The 15,595-nt window shown below is 42.6% G+C and overlaps 2 protein-coding genes across 8 annotated transcripts in view; one reads left to right on the forward strand and one right to left on the reverse strand.

Annotated features, from left to right (window-relative positions):
• MAP7D3 (MAP7 domain containing 3) overlaps nt 1–15,595 on the forward strand; it is a 163,617-nt gene that overhangs the window by 44,079 nt on the left and 103,943 nt on the right. The window lies entirely within an intron of this gene.
• Nucleotides 1–15,595, reverse strand: part of LOC125642480 (uncharacterized) — an 87,186-nt gene that overhangs the window by 31,361 nt on the left and 40,230 nt on the right. The window contains exons 2-3 of the mRNA XM_075132571.1: nt 8,544–9,001; nt 5,143–5,246 (exon numbers count right to left, since the gene is read on the reverse strand). Of these exons, the coding sequence (XP_074988672.1) occupies nt 5,143–5,233 (91 nt within the window). The 5' untranslated portion in view covers nt 5,234–5,246; nt 8,544–9,001. The remainder of the gene's footprint in view (nt 1–5,142; nt 5,247–8,543; nt 9,002–15,595) is intronic.

Raw genomic sequence — 15,595 nt, forward strand, 5'->3', positions numbered from 1 at the left:
GTGTTGATGGTCCCTAATGGAGGTCAGAATCTGGCCCAGGTTGTTTCTGTGGTTTGGTCTGGTTTTCTGAACCTGGATAGCCATGAAAGTTAGCATCTGTATGTTACATAGGAGTTGTTATTTGTAAATGCAAGTGAAAAAGCCAACAACGTTTGTCTAGTGGTCATGCTAGGTCCAACGTTAAGCTCTGAAGGAATTACAATTTATAGTGTAACTAAATTCAGTTATTTTCAAAGTGTCTCTGTACAGCACTTTAACATTCTTGGCCTCAGACAGTGTAACAGGTGAAAGCTGTGAAGCTTGTAGATTTTACTTTTCTTTGTCATTATATATTGCTGTGCTATGGCAAAATGTCATTTCCAGAAGATTTCTATGTTTCATGCTACATATGCCTTGTTTTTATCACTACCTATATCCTCAAGGAGAAAAAATGATTGCTCACTACTCACCGCAGCGTAGATGAAGGTCAGTTGTTGGAACTATGTTGTCAAAGTGCCAATAATCCTCCCTCCAGCTGATATTTCCTGGGGAACACTTCTTTAACTCACTCAGCTCTCTTATTCTGTCCCACAGTTGAAAGTAGTACAAGCTGCCAATGAAGCTGCTGCTGCCCCGAATGATGTAGCCATTCTGGATTTTGTGCAAATGTCCTAGCACCTAGCTCCCGTCGGGTTCCAGGCACATGGTTCCGTTCATCACTTTATCAGACAATAGGTTGCCATTGTGGTAGACTTGCAGCAGTCTCTTATTACCATCCCATAGGCAGCACACACTGTGCCATATAAAAAGAGTTAAAGCAAGCTCAATGTCTATCTTTGTGCCAGAAAGATACAGCCTTAGATGTTTGTTTTCACTGCTGAGTCCGAGCTCGAGACCATTTATGTCAGTGGAGTTGCTGTTGTTTTTATGGTATGAAAATGCTGTCCAAGAACTGACATTTGTGGTTCTGTTTAGATCAATGAACACAGTGAATTGGCATAGTGGGGGGATGCTGTTGTTGGCCAAGGATACATACTTATCATTCTTTCCAAATAAATCCAGTTTTTTTCCTTTCAGGAAATTTGTTTCTGTAAAAATGTGGGAGGGGTGTGTGAAAAAGAAGAAGAACAAATCTCACTTTTCAGAGAGAAAAATGCAACATGACCTCATTCAGGTACTTTTCTATTAGGATAATTGCTGCATGTAAATGGATTGTGCACATCCCATGACAGCCGTTTTCCAAATCACTCTCTTTAGCAATATCACAAGATGATCAAAAAATTAAAGGGTTATTCTATTTCTGGCTCCTTCTCTCTTTGAAATGCAGAGCTGAGGCCTCCTACACCACTGACAAAGAGAGCCTAAGTGGGTCTGATTAAACAAAGAAAAGCCAGGGATTTCAAGTCTGTTAAATTGAAATGGGCACAAAATTCAGCTCTGGATTTCAAATGCCCCAACACTTGAGTGCAGGTATTTGGATCAGAGGTCTTGCTTCAGCCCACTCTGAATATAGGAGCTATTGGCAGAATTTGGATCTGGGTTTGGAATTCAGATCACACACAAATTTCAGTGAGATCCCATGGGTGCATGTTAGGGCAGAATTTGGCCACATGGGCCTCATTCTCTGTTCTGCACTGGCCCTTTTGCCCTGCCAAGCCAGTTATGTACTATAGGAGGTCCCCCCCTATACTGTGGGAACGAATGGCTGGCCACGTCCTCATCGCTCCCAGTCCCTTTGCACCATCAGAGAGGTGCAAAGGAGCCATAGCAGAATGGAGAACTGAGGGTCATAGGTGCTGACTCTGTGGGTGCTCCGGGGCTGGAGCACCCACGGGGAAAAATTAGTGGGTGCTATGCACCCACTGGCAGCCAAGTTCCCCTCACCCCCCGCCTCACCACCTCCTCCTCCTCCTCCCCCCCTGAGCACGCTGCATCCCCGCTCCTCCACCTACCTCTCAGCGTTTCCTGCCCGGCTTCCGCCAAACAGCTGTTTGGTGGCATGCTGGGAGTGAGTGGGAAGAGACGGGGCCAGGGCGGGGATTTGGGGAAGGAGTTGGAATAGGGGTAGGGAGGGGGCAGAGTTGGGGCGGGGACTTTGGGGAAGGGGTTGGAAGGGGCAGGGCCGCATGGAAGGGGTGGAGTGGGGGCGGGGGTGGAGCACCTAGGGGAAAGCGGGTAAGTTGGTGCCTATGCTGAGGGTCTTATATCCTTGACTTCTATGGGCACATTTATGCAAGTGACAATAACAGGATTGGGCCCTTTGGGAGTATTCAGAAAAGTTGGGATAGTTTTCTTCTTTTTTTTTTTACACTTGTTAGCTCTTGCTGCCCTTATCTCCTTAGCCCTTGTGTTGCAGTATTGTCAGCTTGTCTGCAACAATCCACCTGCCCAACCCTGGGTCAGAAAGTTCCTGATTTTGCAACCTTTAATCAGACTGAGTAGTAAACAAATAGTCCCATTGGAGTCATCACCTTGCCATAACCTTTCCCAAATGTGTATAAATTAAAATCCCCAGTCCTACACAAAATTAGGAAAGCCTGTAATGTTTGCTGCAGTTCAGTCATAGGTGCAAGCCTGGGTACTTCCCTTCCAGCTGTTTGCATCAGAGAAGCCCTGGCTGCCAGCCCAATGCAGAGAACCTCTCTTCAGCTATGCTAGAAACAAGAGGCACTCGTACCCTGCCATGGCTTCCTAGAGCTACACTCCCAAAGATGAAGTCATTACTCAGTGTGGGTGCTTGCTGCTGCTAGCTGTTCCCAGCACCTGACTGTAGTCATTAAATATTATGAAGTTGGTTAGGAAGAAGGGTCGGAATATTTTGTTGCTTCTTTTGTCTTTATGATCTGTTTAGAACCTAAATAAGCGCTAATGGAAAAAGAACACATCAGCTGCAATCCAGCAATAAAACTCTGTTTCCCTTCCAAAAGCCCAGAGTTAAGGTGGCTGCTGCCATCAGAGAATTAAGTTAAGCTGCAAAACTGAACTCTTTATTCTATACAAAGCCCCACAGAACATAGAACACCAGTACATGACATCTATTCATATAAAAGCATTCAGTTTTCTGTCCTCACCTGAGAGAGGCCATGAGCCAAATTCTCTACTGGTGTAAATAATCACTGCTCCATTTGGCCCATTGACACCAGCAGATAATTTGGACCCTTGTATGTAGCAAAGCATAGGGACAATGAGGCCTATTTAGATCCAAAGTATAAGTCAGACTGTCTGTGGAGTGATGATTTACAAGTTTGCCTTACTATCGTCCTAACATGTTTACATGTTATTTATTTATTCCTTTTAGGAGACAACTGACATGGGGGCTGAAGGCTTTATTACCATATCTCAATGCTTTTTCCAATCTCTTTCTCTAATGACATCATTTACACCAAACCCTGATTGCTAGCCATACACAGCAAGCATTGTAAATCCCCTGAGTCAAACCAGACCTGTAAAGCTGAAGTGATTGTTTGCACTTTGAATAAAGGTTACACACGTCATGAACTTGTGAAACCAGGAGACACTTCCCCAATTTCTGCTACATATGCTTCAAATCAGAAGCACTGATTGAATTATGGTCTAACTCTCTGTGGCCAATTAAAACTGAAGCGTTGCTTTTCTACCAAAGCCTCTTTCTCCCACGGTGTCAATAAAGTATTGCTGTGATACATAATCACAGTCTGGCCTGGTATCTAATGTGTGAGAGAGTCCCTGAATTCCAAAGCTCAGGTCATTGTACCAACCTCATGTTCTAGTATGCTGGTCCTGATCTCATTTATACCAGTGCAGCTCTATTGGTTTAAATTGAGTTACTCCTGACCTACACCAGTCCAGATTAGAATCAGGCCTGTTGGCTTGCATATGGTGTCACCATTGACACCTGTGAGTAAGGGTGTATGGGAGTTGAAATCAGAAAGACAGCATTTTACACCCACTGGGCTGAGGTGTAAATGAGTAAATAAGGCTCAAGGCACAGGAAAATCTGGGCCCTTATATCTAAATTGGTTGGTTTACAACATAGAGCCCAACCCAGCATTGGGAATCCCCATGAACATACTTCTGGGCATGAAGTCAGTGGACATTTTGCCTGTCAGGACTGCAGAATAAGGTCTATAATGGAGTCATAGAAGGGGACAGACAGAGGGAGATCATCATTTTCAGCCCAAGTAGAGTAGATTCAGTTCTCAAAAGCGCAAGAGAACACAGCACAGATCTTGGTCATCCTTTGCATAGTTATAAAAAGGCTCTGAATCCAGCTACCTGGAATTCCCCCAGTCTAGGGTAACCCCCAGGTGGCATTAGGTTGGCAGAACTCTTAGGCTTTAAGCTCAGAAGGAACCATCATGATAATCTAATCTGACCTCTGCATCCTTCCTTCGTGGGTGGCCAGGGCACTACTATGCTCCAGCAATCTCCAGATCATAGAGCAATCCCTTAGGAGCCACTGCAGCCATAACCATAACTTACATCAGCCCTCAAGCTGCTCTAAACTGCATCAGGAGTTAATTTGACCTTTGGCCAGTTCTGAGCCTGGGGCAGGAGTGTGAGTGAAGGTAGTGTAAATCCATCTCTTCCTTGCTGTGAAGAACACAGCTCAGCAGCAACTGAGGCTACATCTACACTACAGCACTTAGACAGTGGCACAGCTGCACTGCTTGTGGTGGAGACACTCTACACCGATGGGAGAAAGCTCTTCCTCAGGCTTCATAACTCCTGCCTCCACGAGAGGCAGCAGCTATATCCATGTGAGAAGCTCTTGCTTCATGGTGAGAAACAGCTTTGCAGCTGCAGTGTTTGCACAGCACTTGGCAGCAGAGGCTAGATCCTGCCCTAGGTGGAAGCAGCCAACATAGCAAATAAGAACCAGGACACTGGCAGATACATCCAGCTGGTACCAGGCAGGATCCCTGAGGGCAGGAAGTGCTGCTGAACTCAATTTCCTGCTCCTTACGGCAGGTGCAAAACATGCCTTGTCCAGCTGCTGACTAGCACTTGCTGTTGACTGCAGCATATGCCAGCAGCCAGCTGGGGCAGGGTGACTGGCCAAGTACCTCTCTCCCCCTGGGTGCTAGTAGTAGAGGTTCTTCACACCCTCCTCCCAAGTCCTTGTGGACCAGCCAGGGGGCTTCAGCTCAGAGTCAAGGGTTTACAGATAAGAAATAACTATACCTGAGAGAAGGAAAAGACTGGCTGTGACAATCAGGCCACAAAGAAACTTGTCAGGAAAGTGGTGTACAGGACTCCACACAGGTGTCTTCATTTCTAGACATATTCTGAAAGAGATGGTAACACTTTATTCATTGCACTTTAGGAATTCAAAACCCTTTACACAGATGACTAAACAGTATAATCCTCATATCACAGATGGGAAAAGTGAGGCATAGACAGGTGAATGACTTGCTCAGGATCACGAAGAGAGTCAGTGGCAATCATAAAAAAAACAACCCAGGTGTCCTGACTTCCAGTCCCCTGCCCTAACCTCTAGACTTGCTGCCTTCTTATAAAGCAAGACATCCCAGTTAACTCATGACTAAAAAAAATCACAGTTAACTCATGCGATTAACTAAAAAAAATTAATCGCAATTAATTGCAGTTTTAATCGCACTGTTAAACAATAGAATACCAATTGAAATTTATTAAATATTTTGATGTTTTTCTAAATTTTCAAATATATTAATTTCAATTACAACAGAATACAAAGTGTACAGTTCTTACTTTATATTATTTTTATTACAAATATTTGCACTGTAAAAATGATAAACAAAAAATTAGTATTTTTCAATTCACCTCATACAAGTACTGTAGTGCAATCTCTTTGTTGTGAAACTGCAACTTACAAATGTAGATTTTTTTGTTACCGTAACTGCACTCAAAAACAAAACAATATAAAACTTCAGAGCCTACAAGTCCACTCGGTGCTACTTCTTGTTCAACCAATCACTAAAACAAACAAGTTTGTTTACATTTACAGGAGATAATGCTGCCCTCTTCTTATTTACAGTGTCACCAGAAAGTGAGAACAGGCATTTGCATGGCACTTTTGTAGCCAGCATAGCATGGTATTTACTTGCCAGATATGCTAAACATTCGTATGCCCCTACATGCTTTGGCCACCACTCCAGAGGACATGCTTCCATGATGATGACACTCATTAAAAAAATGTGTTAATTAAATTTGTGACTGAACTCCTTGGGGGAGAATTGTATGTCCCCTGCTCTGTTTTACCTTCATTCTGCCATATATTACATATTATAGCAGTCTCGGATGATGACCCAACACATGTTGTTCATTTTAAGAACACTTTCGCTGCAGACTTCACAAAATGCAAAGAAGGTACCAATGTGAGATTTCTAAAGATAGCTACAACACTCGACCCAAGGTTTAATAATCTGAAGTGCCTTCTAAAATCTGAGAAGGACAAGGTGTGGAGCATGCTTTCAGAAGTCTTAAAAGAGCAACACTCCGATGTGGAAACTACAGAACCCAAACGACCAGAAAAGAAAATCAATCTTCTGCTGGTGGCATCTGACTGAGATAATGAAAATGAACATGGGTCAGTCCGCACTGCTTTGGATTGTTATTGAGCTGAACCTGTCATCAGCATGGATGCATGTCCCCTTGAATGGTGGTTGAAGCATGAAGGGACACATGAATCTTTAGTACATCTGGCACATAAATATCTTGCGACACTGGCTATAACAGTGCCACGCGAACGCCTGTTCTCACTTTCAGGTGACATTGTTTGTCTGAGCGATTGGCTGAACAAGAAATAGGACTGAGTGGTCTTGCAGGCTCTAAAGTTTTACATTGTTTTATTTTTGAATGCAGTTATTTTTGTACATAATTCTACATTTGTAAGTTCAACTTTCATGATAAAGAGATTGCACTACAGTACTTGTGTTAGTTGAATTGAAAAATACTATTTCTTTTTTTTTAAAGTGCATATACATGTAATCAAAAATAAATATAAAGTGATCGCTGTACACTTTGTATTCTATGTTGTAAGTTAAATCAATATTTGAAAATGTAGAAAACATCCAAAAATATTTAAATAAATGGTATTCTATTATTGTTTAACAGTGCAATTAATCGCAATTAATTTTTTTAATCGCTTGACAGCCCTAGTTTTTATATTTTCAGTAACAACCTTGCTTGCTTCCAATTTAGACCATATTTTGGAGATTCTGTGATCCCCTAACATGACTGAAATTTAACTCTTGTTAGCAAAATTCGTGTTAACTGTGTAAGTCTAGGTTGGTATTTTCAAAGGAGCCTAAGAGATTTAGGTACCCAAATCCCATTGAATTTCAGTGCTCTCTAGGTTCATTTGAACCTCTTAGCCCTAATGTCTTAACTCAAGGACATAGATAACGCTGTGTATTAAAAATGGTATGTGCCCAGGAGACAACTAGAATCAAGTTTAGAAGTTTCTTGTTCCTATTCAAATATATTTTTTTCATTTAGGTCAAAGTCCTGGACCTTGCAATATTTAAATATTATTAGCAAATAATTTGATACTAAAAAGATGTTACTTGTAGTCTGTTCCTTGTGTTGCATATACCCAAGACTCTTCAAAGCAGCTGAAAAGTGAACTGGTAACCTCTATCCGTTTCCTAACAGACAGTTGTTATAACACATGAACACACTGCAGACGAAATTATTGGCTAACTCTATCAACATTACTGGATATATCACACAGATTCCTGGGAAGTCGGGACTAGAATGCTGCTCTTTCATCTTCCCAAAACGTCTCTGGGGCTAGATTCCCAAAGGGGACTTTGGCTAAGCATTGCAGCACCTAACTTTTAGTTACCCTTCTGCCAAATGGAATTCACAACCCTGAATTAGGGCACCCAGGCTCCCCATATACTGCATGAGGGTAGCTAGGAACTTTAAAAGGATTCACAGAAGCCCACACGCTGAGTGGGGAGCTGCCTAAGCTAGCCAACAGGAAATGCTGAGGAGAGGGGTGGGGGCCAAACCCCACTCCTCAAAGGGAATTAGAGGCCTGAGCCTTGGCGGGAGGGAGGTGCCTCTGTCCACCCAGGATTCACAGCTGTGAACCCTCTCTGGGAGTTAGGTGCACAAACCAGGTCAGTCCTTTCTCGAGAAAAACCAAGGAGGAAGAGACTGTGAAGATCATATCTCCCTTCTAGCCCAGTGGTTAGAGCACTCACCAAGCATGTGGGATACCATTCTGCCTGATGTGGAGCAGGGGTCTTGACCCCAGGTCTCCCACCTTCCAAGTAAGTGGCCTCACCACTGGGCTGTGGGGTATTCTGAGGTGTGGCTCTCTGACTCTCCTGTTGAAGTTATTCCCCTCTGTACTACAAAATTAATTCACTAGGCCAGAGAGACAGAGAGCAAACAAGAGCAATTGACTCTAGAGCACAGAGATTAGGGCACTCAGTGAGGATTTGGGAGATGCGAGGATTTGGGAGATGCACTCCCTGCACCACCAACCTCTGTGTGTTGTGGAGGGCCCAATCCAGTTGATGTGCTCAGAAGCTGCCTTCAAGGGCATCAGCCAGATCAGGCCTTGCAGGCGAGATAGGTGGGGGAGAACCTACCTTGTGAATCCTGCTGTGAGTTAGAGGAGCTGAGCTGCTTGACAGTGTCAGGGCTGAGGTGACTGTGTGCATGCCCTCCACCAGAAATGTAGGCATCTAGAGGACGGTTCTGTGGAATTCAGGTACCTACAGGGTTAGGTGAGCTGAGCATTGGTTGAAACAAGTGGTGCCTTAATGTTGGATTTAGGTGACTAAGTCCACCTTATGAATCCATCTCTGCAGGCCTCCATCATGGCACTAAAGATCTTGCTTCGGTGCAAGTAGCAGATTCATTCTTCTCTAGTGTAGGAGACGCACACGGTACATTGCAACTTCTGAACCAGCACAACCGGCACTCGTGGGCTGATCAGGCCCTTTATGCAGTGATGTCGTTGGGCGTCATGAACTTGCTTCTGCTCCTACTGAAGTCATTGGCAAAACTCTCACTGACGTCATGGAAGTTACAGCACGCTCAGCACCTTTGAAAATCAGACCAGATAATTACGTAAGTTACCTAAATGTGGATCTTTGAGCCTAACAACATAGGTCTCTACTTTTGCAAATCTCAGCTTCAGTGTCCCAGGCTGACAGCTGGGCAGCTCACAGGAGCATTACATTCATTCAAAAACGATTCTTTAAACTACCATAATGTTTCCACCCAATGGGCTTCAATGGAGATAACATGTAAGGACAGTTACTGATGTGCTTAAGTGTTTTTAGCATCAGGACCTGTGTCTATACTGTATTTGTAAACATCATGATTTGATTAGATTGAACAAATAATTCTTCACTACTGAGCTGCACAAACAATTTAAAGTGGGGTAGGGGAGCCTGTTAGGAACACCAGCTGAGGACTAGGCCCTACTTTTTTTTTTTTTTTTAAATTTAAGAAGGAGAGGAAGAAAAGTCAATGTTTTAATTTAGCACAGAATATATGGGAAAGAACTAAGTCAAACAAAATCAGCTTTTCTCATTTTTAGGCCTTGTATGCACACAAACTTTCACCAATTTAGTAAATCTGATGCCACTATTATTTTCGTTTAAAAGAGGCTTATAGTTCTGTTCAGCTTAAACCTGTTCTCAATAAATTTAAGCTAAACCAAAGCAAGCCTGATTTAAACTGAAATAAGTGGGTCTACACAGAGCTTCGCACCAGTTTGACTAAGTCAGTTTAAAATACCTTAGTTAAAGCTGTGCTATTCTGTGTCTAGAAAAGCCTCTAGCTGCTAGCTTTGTCTCTTGGAAGTTCAGGAAGGTGCTGAACACTCCTGTGAGTTGTCAGCATTTCCCACATTCACTTCAGTGGGACTCAAGTGCGAGCTCTGCAGGATTGAGCCCGTAATTAACAATGTTGTATTTAACTTGTAAACTTTGGGGTCAGATCCTCAGCAAATGAAAATTGTCATAGCTCCAATAAAATCAGTGATTTCAAGGGAATGTGCAGATTTATGCCAGCTGAAGACATTGCCTTGCATTCTGTGCAAATAGTCATTACAGTCTGAGCACTGTGAAAATGGAATTGGTCCCTCTGTAGCCAGATTAACTAAACATAAATTTAGTTTAATAAAGCAACTGAGCTAATAATAGATATCTGCACAGTTTTACAGTGAAAAAAGCAGATTGCTGCACTTGTGAAACTAGTTTAAAAGATTTTATAAAATGTAGCAATTAGAAAAAAATTGTTCAACTTTCTATTTAGTGTCTGACACAAGCAGTTGTTCTTATACATTTACTCCATTTATATATAAAAACTTTATAGCCATTACAAGATATTTTTCAAAAACTCACCTGGTAGGGAGGCAGCAAATGAAAATCAAGGTAGATTTTTGCCAAACACCGCACACATGTCACCCTTTCAAACAACAAAGTGCATTATTGGCACAAAGAGGAAATCCGATGGGATGCTTTAAAGCTTTAAGTGGATCAGCTAGTGAATAGCAGACCATCTCCATTTTGAGTTCTCACCCCTTAGAGTTATTAAAAAATCTGCTGTAACAACAAACCTGTCTGCCTGCCTTCTCCTTTATTACCCTACCTGTGATTTGTTGACTCCTGCCATACCATTTCACTGACAAATCATTTTGTCCTTCTCTGCAGCCTATACGACATCATAGGCATATCCATGGGGGATAAAATTTTATATGCGTTGAAGAGCGAAGTCCAGAGTTTACAACATTGTCAAATGTCAAGTGGAATTGAAAAAGATGTGCTAAGGCATCTTCTGCTTGGTTCTGTTTAGAAAGTGACAGAGGTCTGAGTAGTGGCTTCAATTTCCCCAGAATGGTTCTCCACCCTCTTCTCTCTGTGCATTACTTCTTAGCAAAGATCCTCTCCTGGGCCCATCTGCCCTTCCAATACTTCATTCTCCCCACTACTTGGTTCTAAAACCATTTAATTCTGCCAGCTGCCAGGAAAGACTCTATGGATCAGAGGCTGACAGTCTCTCAAAAGAGTACCATCAGGTTATTTTACTCTCTCTCCATGGTATCTAGGTATCTGATACAGTATGAAGATTGATATAACATTTTAATTCAAGATGGACAGGTTCTTGCCATCTTAGAGCTTGGCATTTCTTTACCTCTTCCTCTCCACTTGGCATCTCCATCTTCCAACTGCTGTTATTGTTCGTGGGCTTTGGAGAAAAAGTGAGGTTTGAACAGAGCCCTGAAAGGAGTCTGGATGGAGCTCATTCGTGTCTCCTTTTGAGTGGATAGTATCCCGCCCAGAATGCCTTGCCTCTTGCTCCCAAACTTCACACTCTAGTTAGCTCCCATTGCTGGACCTGAGCAGGGAAGGAGCAGCCAGGCAGGTGAAGGGGACCCATTACTGGGTCCCCCATTCAGCAAGAGGCCTAAACAGGCCCCAGCTGCCTCCAGCTTCCATCCAATCCTCAGCCACGCTACCCATCTGCCTCTATCTTTCCCCAGGCATCCCACCCTAGTTCCCACAAAGCCTCCTTCCTTAGGTACCCCCATTTCTTCCACAGACACCTCCCACAAGCCCCGCTGTCTCCAGCTTCTCCCTTGAGCTCTCCCCTGGACAGCTCCACAAACCTAACTACACCCAGTTCCCAGCTACTTTGGCTTCCCCCTGGATACCCTCACAAACCCACTGCCTCCCTGACTGCTGCCCTCCAACACCCCCTACTCTCCAGACACCCTTCAGGTCTCATCCACCTGCCACAGCTGCCAAGCCCTGTGCAGTGCCATGTCCTGCTCCCACCCCTGCTTGGGCAGGGTTGTTGACCTTATGTTGAAGTTTATGGCCATACAAATTTATGGATATGCAAATTATTTAAAACGCTATACTGCAGATATACAAAATATTTAATAAGCTAAATTGCCTATTTTGAAATAATTTGCGTGAACTATCCCTCATGGAGCTGCACAACACTTGGCAACTGTGTTCAGGTACTCTCCAAATGTAGCCCTGCGCAAGGCTTTTAAAAACCACCTACAGGTTGTACCAGTTAAGACTTTATGGCTACTTTGCATCCCTAGAGGTGCAAGTGTTTTTATTGTGATTTCTATGTGCTGTTACACAAAGCACACAGAACAGCACACAGAACTTCCCTTTCTCCCCCTTGCCATACCCCTCTATTTGTTTTTCTGGTGTTTAGTTCAGAGGTAGGTTTAATCACATTGACATTTTTACTGTGCTTTAAATAATGGGTTTTTTGTATTTACTAGAGGTGATTGAGAGAGCCTGGAGAACCATGCTGGGATAGGCTTTGTTAATATCAATTACCCGTCATTCTGACAAGTTACATCAGAGGTTTGGTGTAATAGCCAACAGCCCCAGGTCCTCGAGTGAAAAATCTCTTTGGGAAGATTAGAGGAAGACGTGACACAAAAAGCTAAAAAATCTCCATATGAATTAAATGTAATGAAATGAAGCTTGTACAAAATGGCTCCGCCACAAAGACCACGTTTGGCTGTTCAGACCCAAATAGAATGTTCAGTTGCACTATCCTTCTTAGGGTGTTTTTGCTCCTCTTTGGATATGCAAAGATTTTTGCCATGGAGGTTGCTATGGAGATTTTTAAAATCTTCCAAACTTCAGTGTACTATAATTATGTCGAAAGCCTGTCTGCTGGGAGTCTGATTGTCAGAATGAGGAATGCAGGTGTCTGGTTCACTAGCATATCTTGCCACCGACCATTTTATTGAAATGAAAAGATTCATATGCCCCGAGCCTTAATAGCTGCTTTCTGTTTCTGTTAGACCTTTCAGCACAGAATGGCTGTCCTCCTTCCCAAATAACTCCATGAATCATTGTCTAAGTAAATGGGTGTGCCCTTTTCAGAATACCTCAACTCTGCATTATGCATCAGTTAATGGTGTTTGGAGAACATTCATTTCCCAGTTGGCCTGAGCTTCCTTTATACAGCTGGACATTTATATTTGATCCCCAAACTAAACTATGTGTAATTATGGGAGAGTTGCTATCACATTTATTCACTTTTGTTATTTAATTCTATCACAACTGATTGAATGTTAAAAGCATGGATGTATACAAACAGCTTTCTTGTTAGAGTCTCCATATTTTCTAGTAGATAGATCTACTGTAGCTATATGTGTATCCCTGGACAAAATGCAAGTATATATCTTTTAAGCCAAAAAAAACTCAGATTGTTGTTGTCAAGGTTCCTTCCCCACTCTGAACTCTAGGGTACAGATGTGGGGACTTGCATGAAAGACCCCTCCTAAGCTTATTCTTACCAGCTTATGTTAAAAACTTCCCCAAGGTACAAGCTTTTAGGTACAAACAATATGCTGCCACCACCAAGTGTTTTAAATAAAGAACAGGGAAAGAGACCACTTGGAGACGTCTTCCCCCAAAATATCCCCCCAAGCCCTACACCCCCTTTTCTGGGGAAGGCTTGATAATAATCCTCACCAATTGGTACAGGTGAACACAGACCCAAACCCTTGGATGTTAAGAACAATGAAAAATCAATCAGGTTCTTAAAAGAAGAATTTTAATTAAAGAAAAGATAAAAGAATCACCTCTGTAAAATCAGGATGGTAAATACCTTACAGGGTAATCAGATTCAAAACATAGAGAATCCTTCTAGGCAAAACCTTAAGTTACACAAAAACAGGAATACGCATTCCCTCCAGCACATCTTATTTTACAAGCCACTAACAAAAGAAAAGCTAACGCATTTTCTAGCTAGTTTACTTACTAACTTTACAGGAGCTGTAAGGCTTGCATTCCTGATCTGTTCCCGGCAAAAGCATCACACAGACAGACCAAACCCTTTGTTTCCCCCTCCTCCAGATTTGAAAGAATCTTGTCCCCTCATTGGCCATTTTGAGTCCGGTGCCAGCGGGATTACCTTAGCTTCTTAACCCTTTACAGGTGAAAGGATTTTGCCTCTGGCCAGGAGGGATTTTATAGCACTGTATACAGAAAGGTGGTTACCCTTTCCTTTATATTTATGACAGTTGTAATCGGAAATATTGATATCATTAAATGTTTAGAAGTGAGGCATTAAGTTTCAACAATCTTTATTAACATTTGCCTTAATCTTTATTAATATTATTGTTTTATTTTATATTTATGGTACAGTAGCTCCAAGAGGCCTCATTGTGCTATACGTTACACAGACATATACAAACAAAGACACCAGTCCTTCCCCAGAAAGCTTACTGAGCCTATATCCATAATCACCCTCCACTTCTAGACCAGAAGCTTGCTTATACCCACCTACAGTACATTTCCAATAAGAGTTAAAATCCCTCACTATAGGCCTAATCCAATGCCCATTGCAATCAACAGAATGTCTCCCTTGACTTCAGTGGACTTTGGATCAGGCCTATCCCCTCCCACAATTATATACTGATTTGAGAACCACCATATAACAACCACTACCCCAAACCTCCTCCACTCTACATACTTGTTATGGGTCAGATATACTAACATCTTATTTTTTAACTTTGATAAATATATGCAAGAAACTTGAACCTTTCACAGCCTACTGTCCCACTATGGTCCAAGTGTGCGGCAGAGGGTATAAAAATGGGCTTACAATGGAAACTCTTCACTCTTATACTCTATGTCCCATGGAACTTGCACGTTCTCCAGACTCTCTTCTGTTGCTTATAAATTCTACACCACGGCTCAAGCACTTTATAATGCTTACACAAACATTTAAACAACTTCCAGAGACTCAGATTTGCATCTAATAACTCCAAAATGTTTCACCCTCCTTATTAATACATTAATTCTTATTAAGCACAAATGTGTAAAATAAACGTAAAGTTTATAAACCACTCCAAGAGAAGTCTACAAACTCATCTCCTATGAACCCACCCGAGGGACTGTCTACATGCTTCCCAAGATATAAAACAAGGAAACCCAGGCAGAACCAGTGGTGCAAGTAGAAGTCATTTCTTGCTGGTACTGCACTCATGGGAGGGACACAAAGGGGGGCATGTGACCTCCCCACGTGACCCTCCATGTGACTCCTCCCCACCCCGCCCCTTGCCTAGGGCCCCAACTCTCTCCCCATCCCCTCCGATACCCCCCTTACCTGTCTAAAATTTTACAACTGCATCTGTTAAACAGATGCAGTTGTAAAATGATGCTTTGGGCCCCTGGTGCCACCTGTACTTCCAGGTGTCATTGAGAATCCAGCAACACCCCAAATTGAAAACTTCTTAAATGAAAGCACCCCACTTTCTCTTAACACGCTATCATAAGTGCCTCCCTTATGTCCAAACTAAGCTTCTGCCAGCTTGCTTTTATCTAAGTATTGCTCTCCGCCAGGCACTAGAAAAGCAAAGATGCTGCACCATCTGGGTTTGATGGAAAAGAGGCATAGAACTGTGTGTGCCATGTACATCTTGATAGAACTACAGCCCAAATTGTTTTATTATTTTCCTCAGGATGACATACAGGAGGGGCAATCAAAATCAGCCTGGCAGAACATTCATGAGAACTCGCTCTGGACAAATAAGCAATTGATCAAAATCACATTCTCTGATCTCTTGGAGCAATGTACTGTTCCCATTGAAATCAAAAGGAGTTTTGCTATTGAGTTCAATGGGAACAGGATTTGACATTTG

Source organism: Caretta caretta, chromosome 9 (assembly GCF_965140235.1).
Source record: "Caretta caretta isolate rCarCar2 chromosome 9, rCarCar1.hap1, whole genome shotgun sequence".
NCBI lineage: Eukaryota > Metazoa > Chordata > Testudines > Cheloniidae > Caretta > Caretta caretta.